The sequence below is a fragment of the Colossoma macropomum genome, unplaced genomic scaffold (genome assembly GCF_904425465.1).
Source record: "Colossoma macropomum unplaced genomic scaffold, Colossoma_macropomum, whole genome shotgun sequence".
Classification (NCBI taxonomy): Eukaryota; Metazoa; Chordata; class Actinopteri; order Characiformes; family Serrasalmidae; genus Colossoma; species Colossoma macropomum.
The window spans coordinates 644,831-659,902 of record NW_023494903.1 but is presented as its reverse complement, the minus strand read 5'-3'; the positions used below and the strand labels follow the sequence as shown (position 1 = coordinate 659,902).

The window sequence follows — 15,072 nt, the reverse complement described above, 5'->3', positions numbered from 1 at the left end:
CACTCTCATCTAGAAATGAAAGCTTGGCAGGAACCTGCACAATATCACATGACCATTTTGCTGTGCTTGCACTTTAGTGGGAAACCAGTCAGCACAAAAAAGGGAAACGCTTTGCCATTTATTTTTCTCATTCACACATGTTCATCTGCCTATTGCAGTGGCAATGGACTTACAGAACTGCCTTATATTGTAGAACATCCTATGTTAAAGGGGCCATGCAAAATGTAAATTAAAAACAAAATGCAATGATGTGCAAATCATTTAAACCCTTTATTTCATTGACAGTAGTACAAAGACAACATATCAAATGTTGAAACTGAGAAATTTTATTGTTTTTTGAAAAATATATGCCCATTTTGAATTTGATACCAACAACATGTTCCAAAAACGTTGGGACAGGGGCAAGAAAAGGCTGGTAAAGTTGTGTAATGCTAAAAAAAAAAACACCTGGTGGTTCATTGGCAACAGGTCAATAACATGATTGGGTATAAAGTGAGCATCCCAGAGAAACTGAGTCTTTCAGAAGTAAAGATGAGGAGAGGTTCACCACTCTGTGAAAGACTGCACGATCAAATAGTGCAACAATTCAAGAATAACATAAAATATCAAAGAACTTTTGCTTTTCATCATCTACGGTATATAATATTATTAAAAGATTCTGAGAATCTGGAGCAATCTCTGTATGCAAGGAACAAGGCCAAAAACCAGTATTTGCTGGCCATGATCTTTGGGCCCTCAGGCGGCACTGCATTAAAAACAGACACGATTCTGTAGTCGAAATCACTGCATGGGCTCTGAAATGCTTCTTCTGAAAACCACTGTCTGTGAAAACAGTCCGTCACTACAGTCAGAAATGCCAATTAAAACTCTAGAACACAAAGAAGAGACTGTACATAAACAAGATCCAGAAATGCTGCCACCCTCTCTGGGCCTGAGCTCCTTTAAAATGGACTGAGGTGAAGTGGAAAAGTGTCCCGTGGTCCGTCATATCAACATTTTGAAATTTATTTATTTTTTTGGAAATCATGGACACTGTGTCCTCCGGGCTAAAGACCACTCAGCTTGTTACCAGTGCACATTTCAAAAGGCAGTATTCATGATGATATGGGGTGGTGCATTAGTGCACATGGCACATGGCACCATTAATGCTGAAAGATATATACATGTTTTGGCGACATATGCTGCCATCCAGACGACATCTTTTTCAGGGAAGGCCTTGATTATTTCAGCAAGACAATGTCAAACCACATTCTGCATGTATTACAACAGCATGGCTCCATACTAAAAGAGTCTGGGTTCTAAACTGGCCTGCCTGCAGTCCAGACCTGTCAGTCACTCTCTCTCTCTCTCTCTCATCCCCCCCCCCCCCCCCCCCCCCCCCCCCAAAAAAAAAAACCCCCCCCCCCCCACCCACCCCCCCCCCCCCCCCCCCCCCCCCCCCCCCCCCCAGAACCACACACCCCCCCCCCCCACCCCCCCCCCCCCCCCCCCCCCCCCCCCCCCCCCCCCCCACCACAAAAAAAAAAAAAAAAAGGAAAGAAGGGAGAAGAGGAAAAGGGTGGAGGGATCGGTCATCAAATCTCTCTGCATCTCTCAACTTCCATCTCTCAGTCCACTCCTTCTCCGTCAGCTGACCTCCTCGGTCTTCGCTCAGCTGCTCCTGTCAGTGCTGCGCCACCCAGTGCAGGCAGCCTATTGGTTGACGTCTTCTCAGAGGCGGGCCCAGCTGCTCCTGCTGCTGGTGTAAATGACGACGGCTTCCTGAGGTAAACGAGGAGGTCGTTAATGAACTCAATTAACATCTCTCAGCTTCCTGGACTAATTAAGGCAGAATGTTGTTAAAAGCTAATTCTGAAAAGCTCTGCTGCTCAGAGGTTGTAGCTGTCTTGTCAGGCTTTCTGCTCTTGTCGTTTCACTTTTCTATCACGTGTTCTTTTTGTTTTCCTCTTGGTGTTTGTGCAATCTTGTCTCCTTTATCTTACTGTGTATGTGACTGTCTTTCTTTTTTCTTGCTTTCTCTCTTTTTTCTCTCTCTTTCTCTCCCTCCCTTTTCCATGTCCCCTCTTTGTGTGTTTGTGTGCGTGCGCGTATATTTTTGTGTGTTTTGCGTGAATGTGTATGCGTGTCTTTCGTCCTCGCTTGTCATTGGACGATGGCAGAGATCTGGAACCTCCCACTGAGAGCTCTGACTCCTTATTGGCTGAGGGTCCTGGTGACTCTGAGTAAGAGGCCAGTGGTTGGCTACTGTGTCAATATACAAAAACAAAACATTTATGTGACGATCATGTAAAAACTCTCACATTTTGACAGAAGTTGTATATAAAGATGTAATTAAAGGGCTCATATCATGGAAACCAAATTTACCTTTGATGTATGTGAACGCTGAAAATTTCAATGTACCATTTACTCTGCAGTCCTTATGCTTCCTTTATAGAAAGTGAGTTTGAACTCATTGTTTTTATGTCATAAAAATCTCAACACATTTATTTATCTGCCTTTACAACCAACAGCAGTTTAGCCCCACCCATTTTTTGCCAAAGTTATAAGGAGTGTTTCAGCCAGGACTGCTTTTCTAATGGGAGAGAATTTAGGGCAGTCAGTCAGAACAGAGCTCATTTACATATCTCAGTCTTGAAAGCACAGTAACAAGCAGCCAGTTTAAATCAAGGCGATTAGAGAGGCTGGTCATGTAAAAATAAATGAAAACTTTTTTGGCACAGTCACCAACACAATCACCATTAGCAGTTCTCTGGGGAAAAATGTAAGAAAAACATAGGATATGGGCCCTTTAATGTTACTTTGGACGTAACTCTTTGTTTTTCTGTCGTATTTGTGCTGGACTGTTTATCTGAAATGATGTGTATCCTTGTGCTGTGCTGTGTAGTGTTGTGTTAAAGGTCTGTGTAAACTGGGCTGGGGTTTTAAATTCTGGCACTAACCTCTCTGCTTTCTGTTGTTGTGTTTCTCCCTCCCTCCACTGTCTCTTGCATCACTGCTTTGGCTGTTCGTTGGCTGCTGCTTGTCTCTCTCTTTTACTCTCTTCCTTCTTTTGGTTCTGTAACCTCGCCTTGTCTCTGAACGGTTCGCCCATCTCTCTTCCTCTCTGCGGGTATTCCTGTGTTTCTCCACATACCTGCACTCTCAGCTCTGCTCCTCCTTCTGTGGTGTCTGAAGATCCTGCTCCTCCTCTGCCTGAGTCAGACGAACTGCTTAACAAGTAAGAGCCCCACCCTGTCTCTCTCTCTTTTCTTCAGATATGTACTCGTGGATCAGAATGGTTCATGTGAATGAGTATTTTCAGTGTTTCAGTTGTTAACACCCCGATTAGGGTACTAGTACTTAAACTTTAAACTACTTAAAACTAGTTTGGACAAGAACACTGGACTATATAACTTAAAACTACTTTGAACTACATAGTGTAAAACTGGATTGGACTACAAGACTTTGATTACAATGTAAAACTAGTTTGTACTGTAACATTGTGTAACTCAAATAGTTTAGAACAGGCATGTCAAACTGATGACTTTCTGGGCCAAAGTGCTTCGGATATTAGCGCTTATCCTCATCTAGCTCTCTGAATTCAGTTCACAGTGGTCTTGCTAATTAGCTGATGAGCTGAATTGGGTGTGTTTAATGAGGCAGCATGCTGAAGCCTGCAGTGTTTTGGCCCATGAGGACTGGATCTTGACACACATGGTTTAGAATGTGACATTGGACTATATATTGTAAAACTTGTTTGGACTATAACATTGAATTATATAAGTTCAAGCTAATTTGGACTATGCAATTGGACTATAACCTAAAACTAATTTGGACTACAACATTAAATTATATAGCTAAAACTAGTTAAGACTGTAGCATTTGACTGTGTACCTTAAACTAGCTTGGACTGTTTACTTAACTATTTAACTTTAACTAATTGGGCTTTGACTTTGGGCTTTATAACTTAAAGCTAACATTGGGCTCTAAGTTGCTTCTCTGTGTATATTTGTAAATGTTTTAATTACACTTATTAGCGCGGACACAATGTAGCATGACATCACCTCACACAAATATAATTTAAATTCTTATATTTGCAGAATTTTCATTACGTCCTTTTGGAATCGCTGTTGTCGGAACAAAACCTCATATCTCCAAAATGGTAACTTTACAGGAAAAAAGGAAAAAAACATACTGTACTTTTAATGTAAGTCAATGGAACCAGATTTTTTTTCCAAGTCATTTTGGGCTGTTTCTTTTAGTCCATTCACTATGAAATTTACACACAATGTAAAGGGTAACTGGTATTTTCAAATTATGTCAAAAACTGAAAAACAAAAATGGAGATACAAGGTTTTCTTCCGACAACAGCAATGTGTGTGTGTGTGTGTTATTTATGGGGGTAATACAATGTTAACTGTAATTGAAATAATTCAGCTATATATTTAGTTGACCAAGAACATTATGACTTGCTCATTCATTCTCTCACGTTCACCTTCCCTTCTCCCAGGTCTCCAACTTTTCTTCAATGCCTACGTTTGGCCAATAAGACAATATAAATATCTTCATTTTGCCCCTCTGCTACCTCGATCTCACTGGTGTTTCTTTATTCATCCTGCAGGTTTGTGTGTAAGAATAATGGAGTCTTGTTTGAGAATCAGCTCCTTCAGATTGGCGTCAAGTCCGAGTATCGTCAGAACCTTGGTAAGTTACTGAATCTTTTAGAATGTATTCTTTATTAATCATTATTTCATGATTCTATATTCTTGGTATTACAGACAAGTGGAGCATGCAAATTAATAGTCTTAACTTTTTCATGTGCTGTTGGCTTTGTGAGCATTGTAGTTTACCATTTGTTTTCTTAATGCTGTCATCAATGTAGATATAAACTGTGTGTGTCTGCCTCACAGGACGGATGTATCTGTTCTATGGCAATAAGACATCAGTGCAATTTGTCAGCTTCACCACTACAGTCAGCTGCCCAGGAGAACTTCAGTCTCATATCCTTTACTGCTGTACAGACTCACACTTAGTAATCTTAGCCCACCCTCTGTCTCTGTCTCCCTCCTCATATTGCTTCTCTTTCTTCCACTCACACTCTCTCTAACGTGAACACTCCACTGATGTATTTTAGCTGCGTTTCAAAGTCTAGGCTGCAGCTGAGGTAGTGCAAGTCCTCAGTAGGACTGTCCTATGAAGACTCCTCCTTAGTAGCCTATTGGTCACACAAATGGAGCAGTCCTAATGAGGCTGAGTGGTGACGTCACCAGAGCAGCACGAAACTTGTGAGGGAACTGGTGAGAGATAATGGAGCCCACTGCGTTATGTGTTTTGCTTTTTCATTTCTTCATGGAAATGGAGGAGATGTTCTTATGTAGTGCGATAAACTACATACATACAAATACTTCTAAATAAAATGATATATGGATGATATACAATATATGAATGAATTCTTTAATTAGTCTTGTTAAATTTTTTCATATTCATATTTATATTCAGATATTTTCAGGTTTGTATGTAATTTGTCAAAAAACTACAGAGAATTTTTTTTTCCATTTTTTTAAACATATTATTAAAACAGTCAAAAAATTATAAATAGTGTAACACAAGAGGTCGGGGCAAAACTTTCCAGAATTCTCAGCTGTTTTACTGTTTTTTGATAATTGGCTTATTTATATGTTTCATTAGTTTTCTTGATAGAAAGTTTATGTGGATTATAATGTTATCCACACTTTTACTGTGAGGATGCATTTTACAAATATATATATATATATATAGATATATATATATTTTTGTCCATTATTTTTGAGTTCATATGCACCAGTTCTGTCTGTATTGCTTTAATAGAAGCAAGCAGACGGTGACTGTAAACTTATAAAGCTGACACATCCTCAGGTGTAAATGGTTTGTATTGTTAGGTGTCAGATACTTAACTTTTTTTTCCTCTGATACCTGATCCAGCATCTTCTGAGGATGTTGGATCTCTGCTAGTTATTGTTGCATTATCAGCAGGACTTTTGTCTATATCAGAATCTCCGTCAGAAAACATTATCAGCCAAATGATGTTATCGGCCGAGCTCTAGTGCCTGGGGTATGTTTGTATGTTTGTTTGTATGTATGTTTGTATGTTTGTTTGTTTCTTTCCCTGGTTACCCTCCTTAACTGACCCCACAGCTGAATGTTCAGTTGAAGCCTGTGGACCCCCTGGTGGAGGGAGGTGCTCAAGTGCAGCAGGTTATCAACATTGAGTGTCTGACTGTCTTTTCTGACGCACCACTTCTCAACATCAAGTTCAGGTAACATGTACCCGCACACTGCTGAGGACTTTACCAGAGGTTGTACATTTAGCGGAGGTACAGTCAGTGATGTTTGAACAGGCCTGTCTGGAACACCTGAAATGGTGCCCACGTCACTGTCTGCTCACTGCGTCTTTGCACAGCAGACACGTGTCGTAGTGGAGTTCATTGCTCATCTGTACGTTTTACAGATGAAAAGCAAATATGTACATATTAAATTTTTCCGTTCAGCTGGTAGGCGTATGTTCTCGCCTTGCTTCAAAATAGTGGTACGGTGACACACTCCGTATGGCTTTGGAGTGGGAATGCTTCTCTAGCAAAGTGTGGTTGTACTCACTAGGGATTTGCAGTATTCATTTTTCAAAGACAGATAGACCTTTTTTTAAAATATCCCAGTAGATGGGGTTATATATTTGTTCAGAAATAAGATATTTAATTGTGAAATTAGGTATGAGCAATATAATGATTGTTATTATGATAAGGTTTGCTATTGTGATAAACAGTATGCTTGTCTGAGCATATTAGATATTGTCTGTACTAAACTGCATGTTTCATTACAAAGAGAGCATAATTTGTCCTGTTTAATTAGATTTAGTGCAGTGTGTGAAATGTTAAATCATATCATTTGGAGTATTTGATACCATTTTTAAGATGTGGCAATTCTGGTAAATTTGAATGAGAATCAAAATATTGTGATGCACATCATGTTTCATGTAAAGGTCTTTACATATTGTGATATAATATTTTACCCATATTGCCCACCGCTAGAATGCAGGCATAATTTGGCTCTGTATCAGAAATCCGCATTTTATAACAACACATCAATAAAACATGATATTCCTAGACCGATAAAGAACATAATGAAAGAATTCTATGAATAACTTTCGAATGCCTTGTATATGCCCAGTGTATTTTGCCAATATTTTTCTTTTTTCAATGCAAACTGGGCAGTTGCAATCTTGGGTAGTATTAAAGTCCTTGTAGGAAAGTCTGTCCACTCAATGGCCACCTTTGTATTGCCCCCGGGCAGTTATTTCCACTCATACAAGACCAGGCTCTTATCTTTTTGACTATAAAACTGAAACTTTAAGCCAAATTAACGTTTCAAAAACATATTTGAAATCAGTGATAAAATCCAACAAAAACAATATAAACAGTTTGTATCATTTGGCTCAAATAACACACAAAACACAGTTTTTTAGCTTGTTCTGGCTACTGCAGATGTGCAAATGTGGGAGCTTTTTTTTCTTAACCAGCAAGCTGATTGGCTCTCTTTATAGAAAGGTGGGACTTTCCTCATAAACTAACGCCATGTTGAGTGTTACAAGCTTTCCCATTTATTTCCCCATCAGTGACCGGCCAGCTCCTTTACAACAGTGTTGTAAAACAATGTTGTAAAGGAGCACTCCTTTACATCAGTGTTTACAAAAGCAGTATCCTCACCAATCACAGTGTTAAATGTGTTTGTTTTAATTTTTTCATTCAAGCTTTGCTGAATGTGTACTGTAACACTCAATTTTAATATCATACAGACAATTTCAATGATTTACTATGTGTTTCCTGGGACTTTTTTTGCTTTTTGTAAACAATCCAATAATTGTTGATTTTATCTGATTCTAACTTGTTGACCGCTTTGTTCGCACTATTAAACATGCAAGTGCAATTAAACAGAAAAGTTGCCGATCACTGCCTTGGTGCAGAAATGTTGTTAGATGGTAGATAGGTAATACTGCAATAATAAAATAGTCTTATTGCCCAAGCTTAGTGCTCGCAACTGCCATTGTGTTTCAGGTATGGTGGGGCTCTGCAGAACCTTACACTCAAGCTGCCCGTCACCATCAACAAGTTCTTCCAGCCCACTGAGATGGCTTCTCATGACTTCTTTCAGCGCTGGAAACAGCTCAGCCAGTGAGTCTTTTTATGTGTGCGTTTTGGGAAGTGTGTTGCAGTTGGCATGCCTAAAATCATCTACACCAAATGCAGTACCGTGATGGGTGTGTATGTGTGTTGAAATTGCTGTGTGGAGGAAAAAAAAATAATGGTCATTCTCCCGTCACAGGCCTCAGCAAGAAGCACAAAAGATCTTTAAGGCAAACCATGCCATGGACACAGAAGTGCTCAAAGCTAAGGTATGACTGCTTACAGTCTTTTATTCTGCTGAGAGGCAGATCTCTTATAGAAGTTTCAGTCCATTTGTGAAAGGTTGCTTCCCCCACAGACACAAATGGGTAAGCAGTGTTAAAGGGAAATTCTACTGATTTTTAAAAATGTATGCATAGTCCAATGAGATGTAAACAAAGTCATTAAGAAGGGTGTAATATTAAGTGCTCCATTCTAGGGAAACTTACCAAGGTCTCATACATCAGGCAGTGTATTTATAACCATTTAATGTAATAACTTTCTGTGAAGGAGCTTTTAGAGGCATTAAACAGCCTCTAGTGGTAAAGACAGTATATGAACCAGTTTCTTTCGGGGAGTATGCATGCATTGATTTATTTTATAAATATATAAAAGGGCTTCTGAAACAATTCAGATTTTACGTAGTGACATTGAATCTGTTTTCTTTGTTGTATTAAATACACTTGATATCGTCGCTGTCCAAAGAAAACCATGCATCTTCATTTTTGGCGATTTTTCTTTTTCTACATCATTTCAACGTACCAGTTGTCCTTTACGTTGTGTGAACATTTTCATGTTGAGTGGACCAATAGAAATGCTCTAAAATCACTTGGAATAAAATGTCTACATTAACTTACATTGAAAGTTAAGAGTGTTTTCCCTTCTACTGTAAAGTTTCTATTTTGAAGACACTTGTTTTTCTTTAAACAGCGACAAAAAGACAAATGTAAAAGTAAGAAAAATAAACTAATTTAAAACCATTTACACTTTTTGTGTGTTTAACTTTGTTTTCTAAGAATTTTTTTTTTGTGTTAATTTCTTTTCACCAGCCGTTTGTATTGTATTCTGAAAATTACACACTTGTGCATCCCAAGTAAACAAGTATTTTCTCCTCTCTCTTCTCTGGATGTGTAGTTGCTGGGATTGGGTACAGCCCTGCTGGAGAAAGTGGATCCTAACCCAGACAACTTTGTGTGTGCCGGAGTGATCCAAACCAAGGCCCAACAAGTGGGCTGTCTACTGAGACTTGAGCCCAACGCACAAGCCCAGGTACACAGACACTTCCCTGCTCATGCTTTGGGACGTATGTTCCTCAGATCCCAAACATCCAGTGTTCTTACATTATGTTTGTACATTTAACCTTCATATATACGCTCAAAATACTCCACCACAAAACACCAACAGCAGCAGACTTTCTCTAATACTGACTCAGCTGGTCTACACAGGTAATCCTAAAAATAATCGCACATGCACACAGTTCAGCCCTGTGCTGGTGGGGTCTCTGGTCAGTCTAGTCAGTCTCTGTCTGTGTCTCATTGCATCTCACTACTGTCTGTGTCTCTGTATCTGCTGCTGCATCTCAAGCCTGGGGAGCAGGTAACACTCATCTGGCCCTCCTCCCACTCCTGTCCATTCTGTCTCTCTGACTCTGTCTATTTATATCTTTTTCTCCTTTCCTCTCTCTCTTTCTGCCTCTTTTGTCATTCTTTTTGTCTTTCTCTTTTACTTTTTTTTTCTCCATCCCTTTCTTTTTCTTTTTGTTCTTTTTCCTTTCTTTCTTCCTCTTCTCTCTTTCTCTTTTTTATCCTCTTTTTTCTCTTCTTTGCTCTTTCTGGTTTTCCATCCCTTTTTCTTTTCTTTGTACCCTTTTTATTTCTGACTTGTTTCTTCTTTCTGTCTTTTTTTTCTTTTTCCTCTCTCTCTTTCTGCCTCTCTTCTCATTCTTTTTGTCTTTCTCCATCCCTTTTTTTGTATTTCCTTTCTACCTCTTTTCTCTTTCTATTCTTTAATCCTCTTTACTTTGTGTTCTTCACTCTTTCTTCTATTTGTCTTTCTATCCTTTTTTTCTGTTTCTACCTTTTTCTTTGTCTTATTCTGCCTCTTTCTCTCGTCCTTCCTCTTTTTTTATCCATTTTTTCTTCTCTTGCTTCTCTTTTGCTTTATAATTTTTGTCTTTCTCACACTCTTTCTGTCCTTTCCTTCTGTTTTTTTTCTCTCTCGTCTTTTTTTTCCTCTGTTTATTTTTCTCTTTTTTCCTTCTCTTTCTTTTCTCACTCTGTCACTTTATTTTTCTCTCTCTCTGTGCAGTAGTAGAGCCCAGGCCACTTGGCGTGTCATCAGTTATCTCACTCCCTCTGTGTATCTGTGGTTCATCATGCAGTTTTATTTGCAATACGTGTCTTTGACTGTGACTGAAAAGGATTTCTGCTCCTTCATTAGTATTGTGCTTTTCAGGGGTGAACTATTTAGTTTATTAAATACTGGTAAAACACCCAAATCTATATTATATTCAGACGCTTTCTCATCATTAGCCTGCGTCAAAACTCACGAGTCACATAAACAAACTAATATTATTTGCTTGAAATGAGGCTGAAGCTTGTTGTTTGTAGCCGTAAACATCATAACATAAGTGCAGGTGATGAAGAAAGAGAAAAACTTGACTAGTGTACACATGCAGCACGAGGGTCTTCATTTTAACTGTACAGGGCTGCTGCTTTTTGCAGTGTTTCTCCAGAGAGCCAAAGCATCTGATAAGTTTAGTTTTCAGTGGCTCAGCGCCCACTGTTAACATATAGTTTATTTATTTGTTACTTAGCAACAAGAGACAAGCACTTTGGTACACATTTAGCTGATGTAGTGATCTACCTTATGTTTATAAATGGATTGTGGGAGATTGTATTGCCCTCCGTCACTAATAGGGAACCATTTCAGTCACAGCCTGCGTGTTAACATTTACACAATTAGGATCAACTACGGTCTGATAGTGTAGTGTTGCAGTACCGTTTGTGTGGGCCCTTCTGTTCCTCTCTAAACTTCTGCTGCTCTTTTTCCTCAGATGTACCGGTTGACTTTGCGCAGCAGTAAGGACACCGTTGCCAAGCGTCTCTGCGAGCTGCTGGCAGAACAGTTCTAGAATCAGCTTCTAGAACCCGCGTCTAGACCATCACCTTCTAGAACCGAGAAGAACCACGACCAGACCAGCGTTCCACCTTCCAGAACCCTGAACAAAGAATCTCCAAAAGCATTCGTACATAAGGGAAAAAGTAGCTGCCGGCCTTAACGGCAGCAATATTACTGTCCTAATTCTGATCATTATGATTATTATTGTATATTATCATCAGCGCTACCGTTCTTGTTTTTATTGGTGTTTACCTGTGTGTGAGCAGTGAAAGGAAGCGTGTCCGCCTGCGTGTGTGTGTGGATGAATGAGTGCGTGAGCATATTGGCACACGCACGAAAGAATTGTAATAGTTCAAATTTTTTTTCCCGTCCTGCCTGTTAACCAGTCCACCTGTGCTTGTGTTGACAGCTGGTGTGGGTCGTGGAAGGAGTGAAAGAAAAGAGGGAGCGACCGAGAAAGAGACGGAAAGACGTTCTTCCCCTTTTTCTCTCTCTCTCTCTCTTTGTCTCTGTGCGTTCCACAGTATTTCAATCTGTAAGCATTCCTAGGACATACTTGGGAGAACATTATACACGCACGCACACTCGTTCTACGCGTGTCCCGTCGCACATGAGCCGTTTCTGTGGAACATTCCGTGTTGGCTAGTTAGAAGGGGGTCTTTTGAAGGACCGGCTCCTGAGCTGGACAAAATAAATGAATAAAAGTAACACTGCAATCAGAATACACTAAAGAAAAGGCACTTCATTGTGAAGAATCACTACCCCCTCCCTCCTCTTTTCTCGAAAAGCTGTCTTCTCCAGCACTCTAGTATGGAAGCCCATAGAGGGGAAAAAAAACATAAGCTTTCTGGCAACAGTATGTTAAAATATTTGTTTATTGTCTCAAAATAATCAAGTTGACTAAAGTTGACTTACTATGTTGAAATAAAGACTTAGTATCTCGTAATAACGACTCATTCCAAAATAATTACTTACAAACTTAACATATTTTCACACAGTCTCTAATTATTTAGAGATTAAGTCAAAATTTTGAGAGGAAAAAAGTCATTATTACGGAATGCTAAGTCAAAATTCTGAGACAATGTCATCTAGTCAAGATGCCAAGTTAATATTTTTGGACAATAAGTCATTATATTGAAATTCTAAGTCAGAACTTTGTGAGTCCTTATTTTGAGAAGTTAAGTCAATATTTCAAGGACGTAATTATTTTTTTCAAGATACTAAGTCATTATTTTGACATACAGCTGCCAGAAACTTCAGATTTAAACAGGATTTCATGATCATTTTTCTCCTCTACCTGGTCTGAATGGGCTTCCATACTCTAGAGCCAAAGGCGCACACGAGGGGAAAATTAATATAATCTGAGAGTATTTCATTGTTTCTTGCTGTTGTTCCACATTCCTTGAAAGCGAGTGCTGGCCAGTGCACTTTAAGAGGCCTGGAGAGAAAAGGCTTTTGTAGATCCCCGTCCCTTTCCCCGTTCCCATTCTAGTTAAAGTTCAAATACTTATCATGATTCCGTACCTGATTACAACAATGTTTATGAAAAAAATTATATATATATATAAAATATATATAAACATTATGTACAAAAATTGTCCGTCATGGTTGAGTTTCTATGTTTGTCTCTTTCTCGTTTGTTTTGATAGTGGCATTGTTGACGTGTTTGTATGCTTTCTGAAAAGTGTCTTTATTGCGTATTTACGTTTTTTGGACATTCCATTCGTTGTTAATGTATTAAGTACATGGGCATTGAGGTCTAGGACAGGTTTAAAATGTTCAGCTGGGTGGTCAGGTAAAAGATAAAAGCGGACAGGAGGGAGATGTGCGGTATGCCATCGAGTTTCAGAAAAGTAGTGAAGCATCATTTACTTCCTCTAGTGGTATTTTTGTTTTTCTTGTTTTTTTCTTTTTTTTTTTGTAATCTGTGCAGAAAGGAATCTCTGGAATATTGGCACTGACTGTCCAAGTGTCCTCCCACAGAGTAACTGACTGAAAAGAGCAGTGGAGAGTGGGTACCTCATAACTTGATGTCTCCAACTCACACACACACACACACACACACACACACACACATGCACACACTGTCATGTACAATAGATATGGATGCATTCGTAGGCTGGGTTGTTTGATGCCCAGCTGCTGTACTGGAAAGTCGGGGACCACCATTCGTTTATTACGTTTCCAGTCAAAACAGCCATTAAGTACAAGCTATTGTACTATGTAAAATAATTCACAAAAACAAATGTCAGAAGAAAATAAGTGAAAACTGGAAAAATGATTAAAAGCTACAGAGCAGAGGTGTCCAATCTTATCCACAAATGACCGTTGTGGCTGCAGGGTTTCCCTCAAAACAGGCTGGAGCTCACCTAATTCCACTTGTTTAATCAGTTGGTTTCAGACTGCCAACCAGGTGATCTCTTGCTTTGGTGGAATGAAGACCTGCAGCCACACTGGCCCTTTGTGGATAAGATTGGACACCGCTGCTACAGAGAAATCCTAAAAACCACCTGGAAGACCTGGTAGACACCAAAACTGCCCCCATCAGATAAACAGCACTTAAAGCTTTCATCTTTGAGAGAGAGGAGAAAATCAAGCTGCTTTAGATCTGAAAACATCCACAGGTGTTTCTGTCCATCCTTCCACTGTGAGAAGACGACTTAGCGCTATGGGTCTGAAAGGATGTGTAGCTGTCAAGAAGAACCTCACTGAGAAAAGGAGATAAACACAAACGAAGAACATGTGAAGCAGAAGCAGAAAATCCAGTCAACCTGATCGAAGATATTCCTCATATTAGTTGATGAGGCTCCTGTTCAAATGTTTCCTGCTGAAAAATGAATAACTTGTACATAATAGCTGTTTTGATTGGAAGGTAAATAAACGAGGGGTGACCTTGCTCTTGTGCAGTACTGTATTTTTTGCATTGCAGCCAAAATCCTGCAAGAGCACTTACCTGTGTGAACACTAGTGAATGAAATCTGGCACATGCCCACACGCAGTTTTAGGGCAGTATGCCTAAGGAGGGACAGATAGCAAAGGACTTACCAACTGTCAATCACAAACACAGGGATAATGTCAGCGTTGTGAGGCGAGCGAGTATGAGTGAATGCTGTATGTGGTGTGTGTGTGTGTGTTTAAAAAATCTAATGGACGTTTATGGGACATTGTCATATTAGTTCAATGAAGAGTCACTATGCTTCCCCTAGTGCAGCGCGGACGTGATGCATTGATGGGACTTTGTCATGGTAGTTGAGTTTAGACTTGTCATGGTATGTGTGTGCGTGTGTGTGTGTGTGTGTGTGTCTATGCAGTATCCGCTAGCTAATGCAGCCCCAGTGTATCGGTGTTCAACCTGTCAGATACCTGTGTTAGATTAAATTTACTCTGTACTGAATAATGTGAAAGTAAAACTATGCCATATACTCCATTTGAGTCTCTTCTGTTCTCACTTTGTCTGTCTTACTCAGCTGAATTCAGGTTGAAGAGCAAACTAGGTCATCATGTACAGCCAGCCTTTCATAGGGATGTACTGTGTATCTGCATGTAGAGTGTACGGATTGCATGTGTATTCTAAGCTTACATTTTTGTCTTAAAGAGGAATTCCACCCATTTTATTAAAATTTTAATCTATGCACACAATTATTCAGAGTGGTTGGTGTGAAATTGGTGCATTTTAAATGTAGAAAACTTGCCAACTCTGATTTCTTTATAGTGGTGGTGACAGGAACCAGGGGTCATGATGTCGAACACAAATATTTTTATGTACTATCCAAAACCA

The 15,072-nt window shown here is 39.4% G+C and overlaps 1 protein-coding gene across 1 annotated transcript in view; it reads left to right on the top strand.

The window, feature by feature from the left end:
- Positions 1–14,721, top strand: part of ap2a1 (adaptor related protein complex 2 subunit alpha 1) — a 31,939-nt gene extending 17,218 nt beyond the window's left edge. The window contains 10 exon segments of the mRNA XM_036560736.1: positions 1,612–1,766; positions 2,160–2,222; positions 3,146–3,217; positions 4,601–4,683; positions 4,890–4,979; positions 6,152–6,275; positions 8,067–8,183; positions 8,335–8,404; positions 9,309–9,443; positions 11,230–14,721. Coding sequence (XP_036416629.1) covers positions 1,612–1,766; positions 2,160–2,222; positions 3,146–3,217; positions 4,601–4,683; positions 4,890–4,979; positions 6,152–6,275; positions 8,067–8,183; positions 8,335–8,404; positions 9,309–9,443; positions 11,230–11,307 — 987 coding nt within the window. The 3' untranslated portion in view covers positions 11,308–14,721.
- Positions 14,722–15,072: the final 351 nt, after the last annotated feature.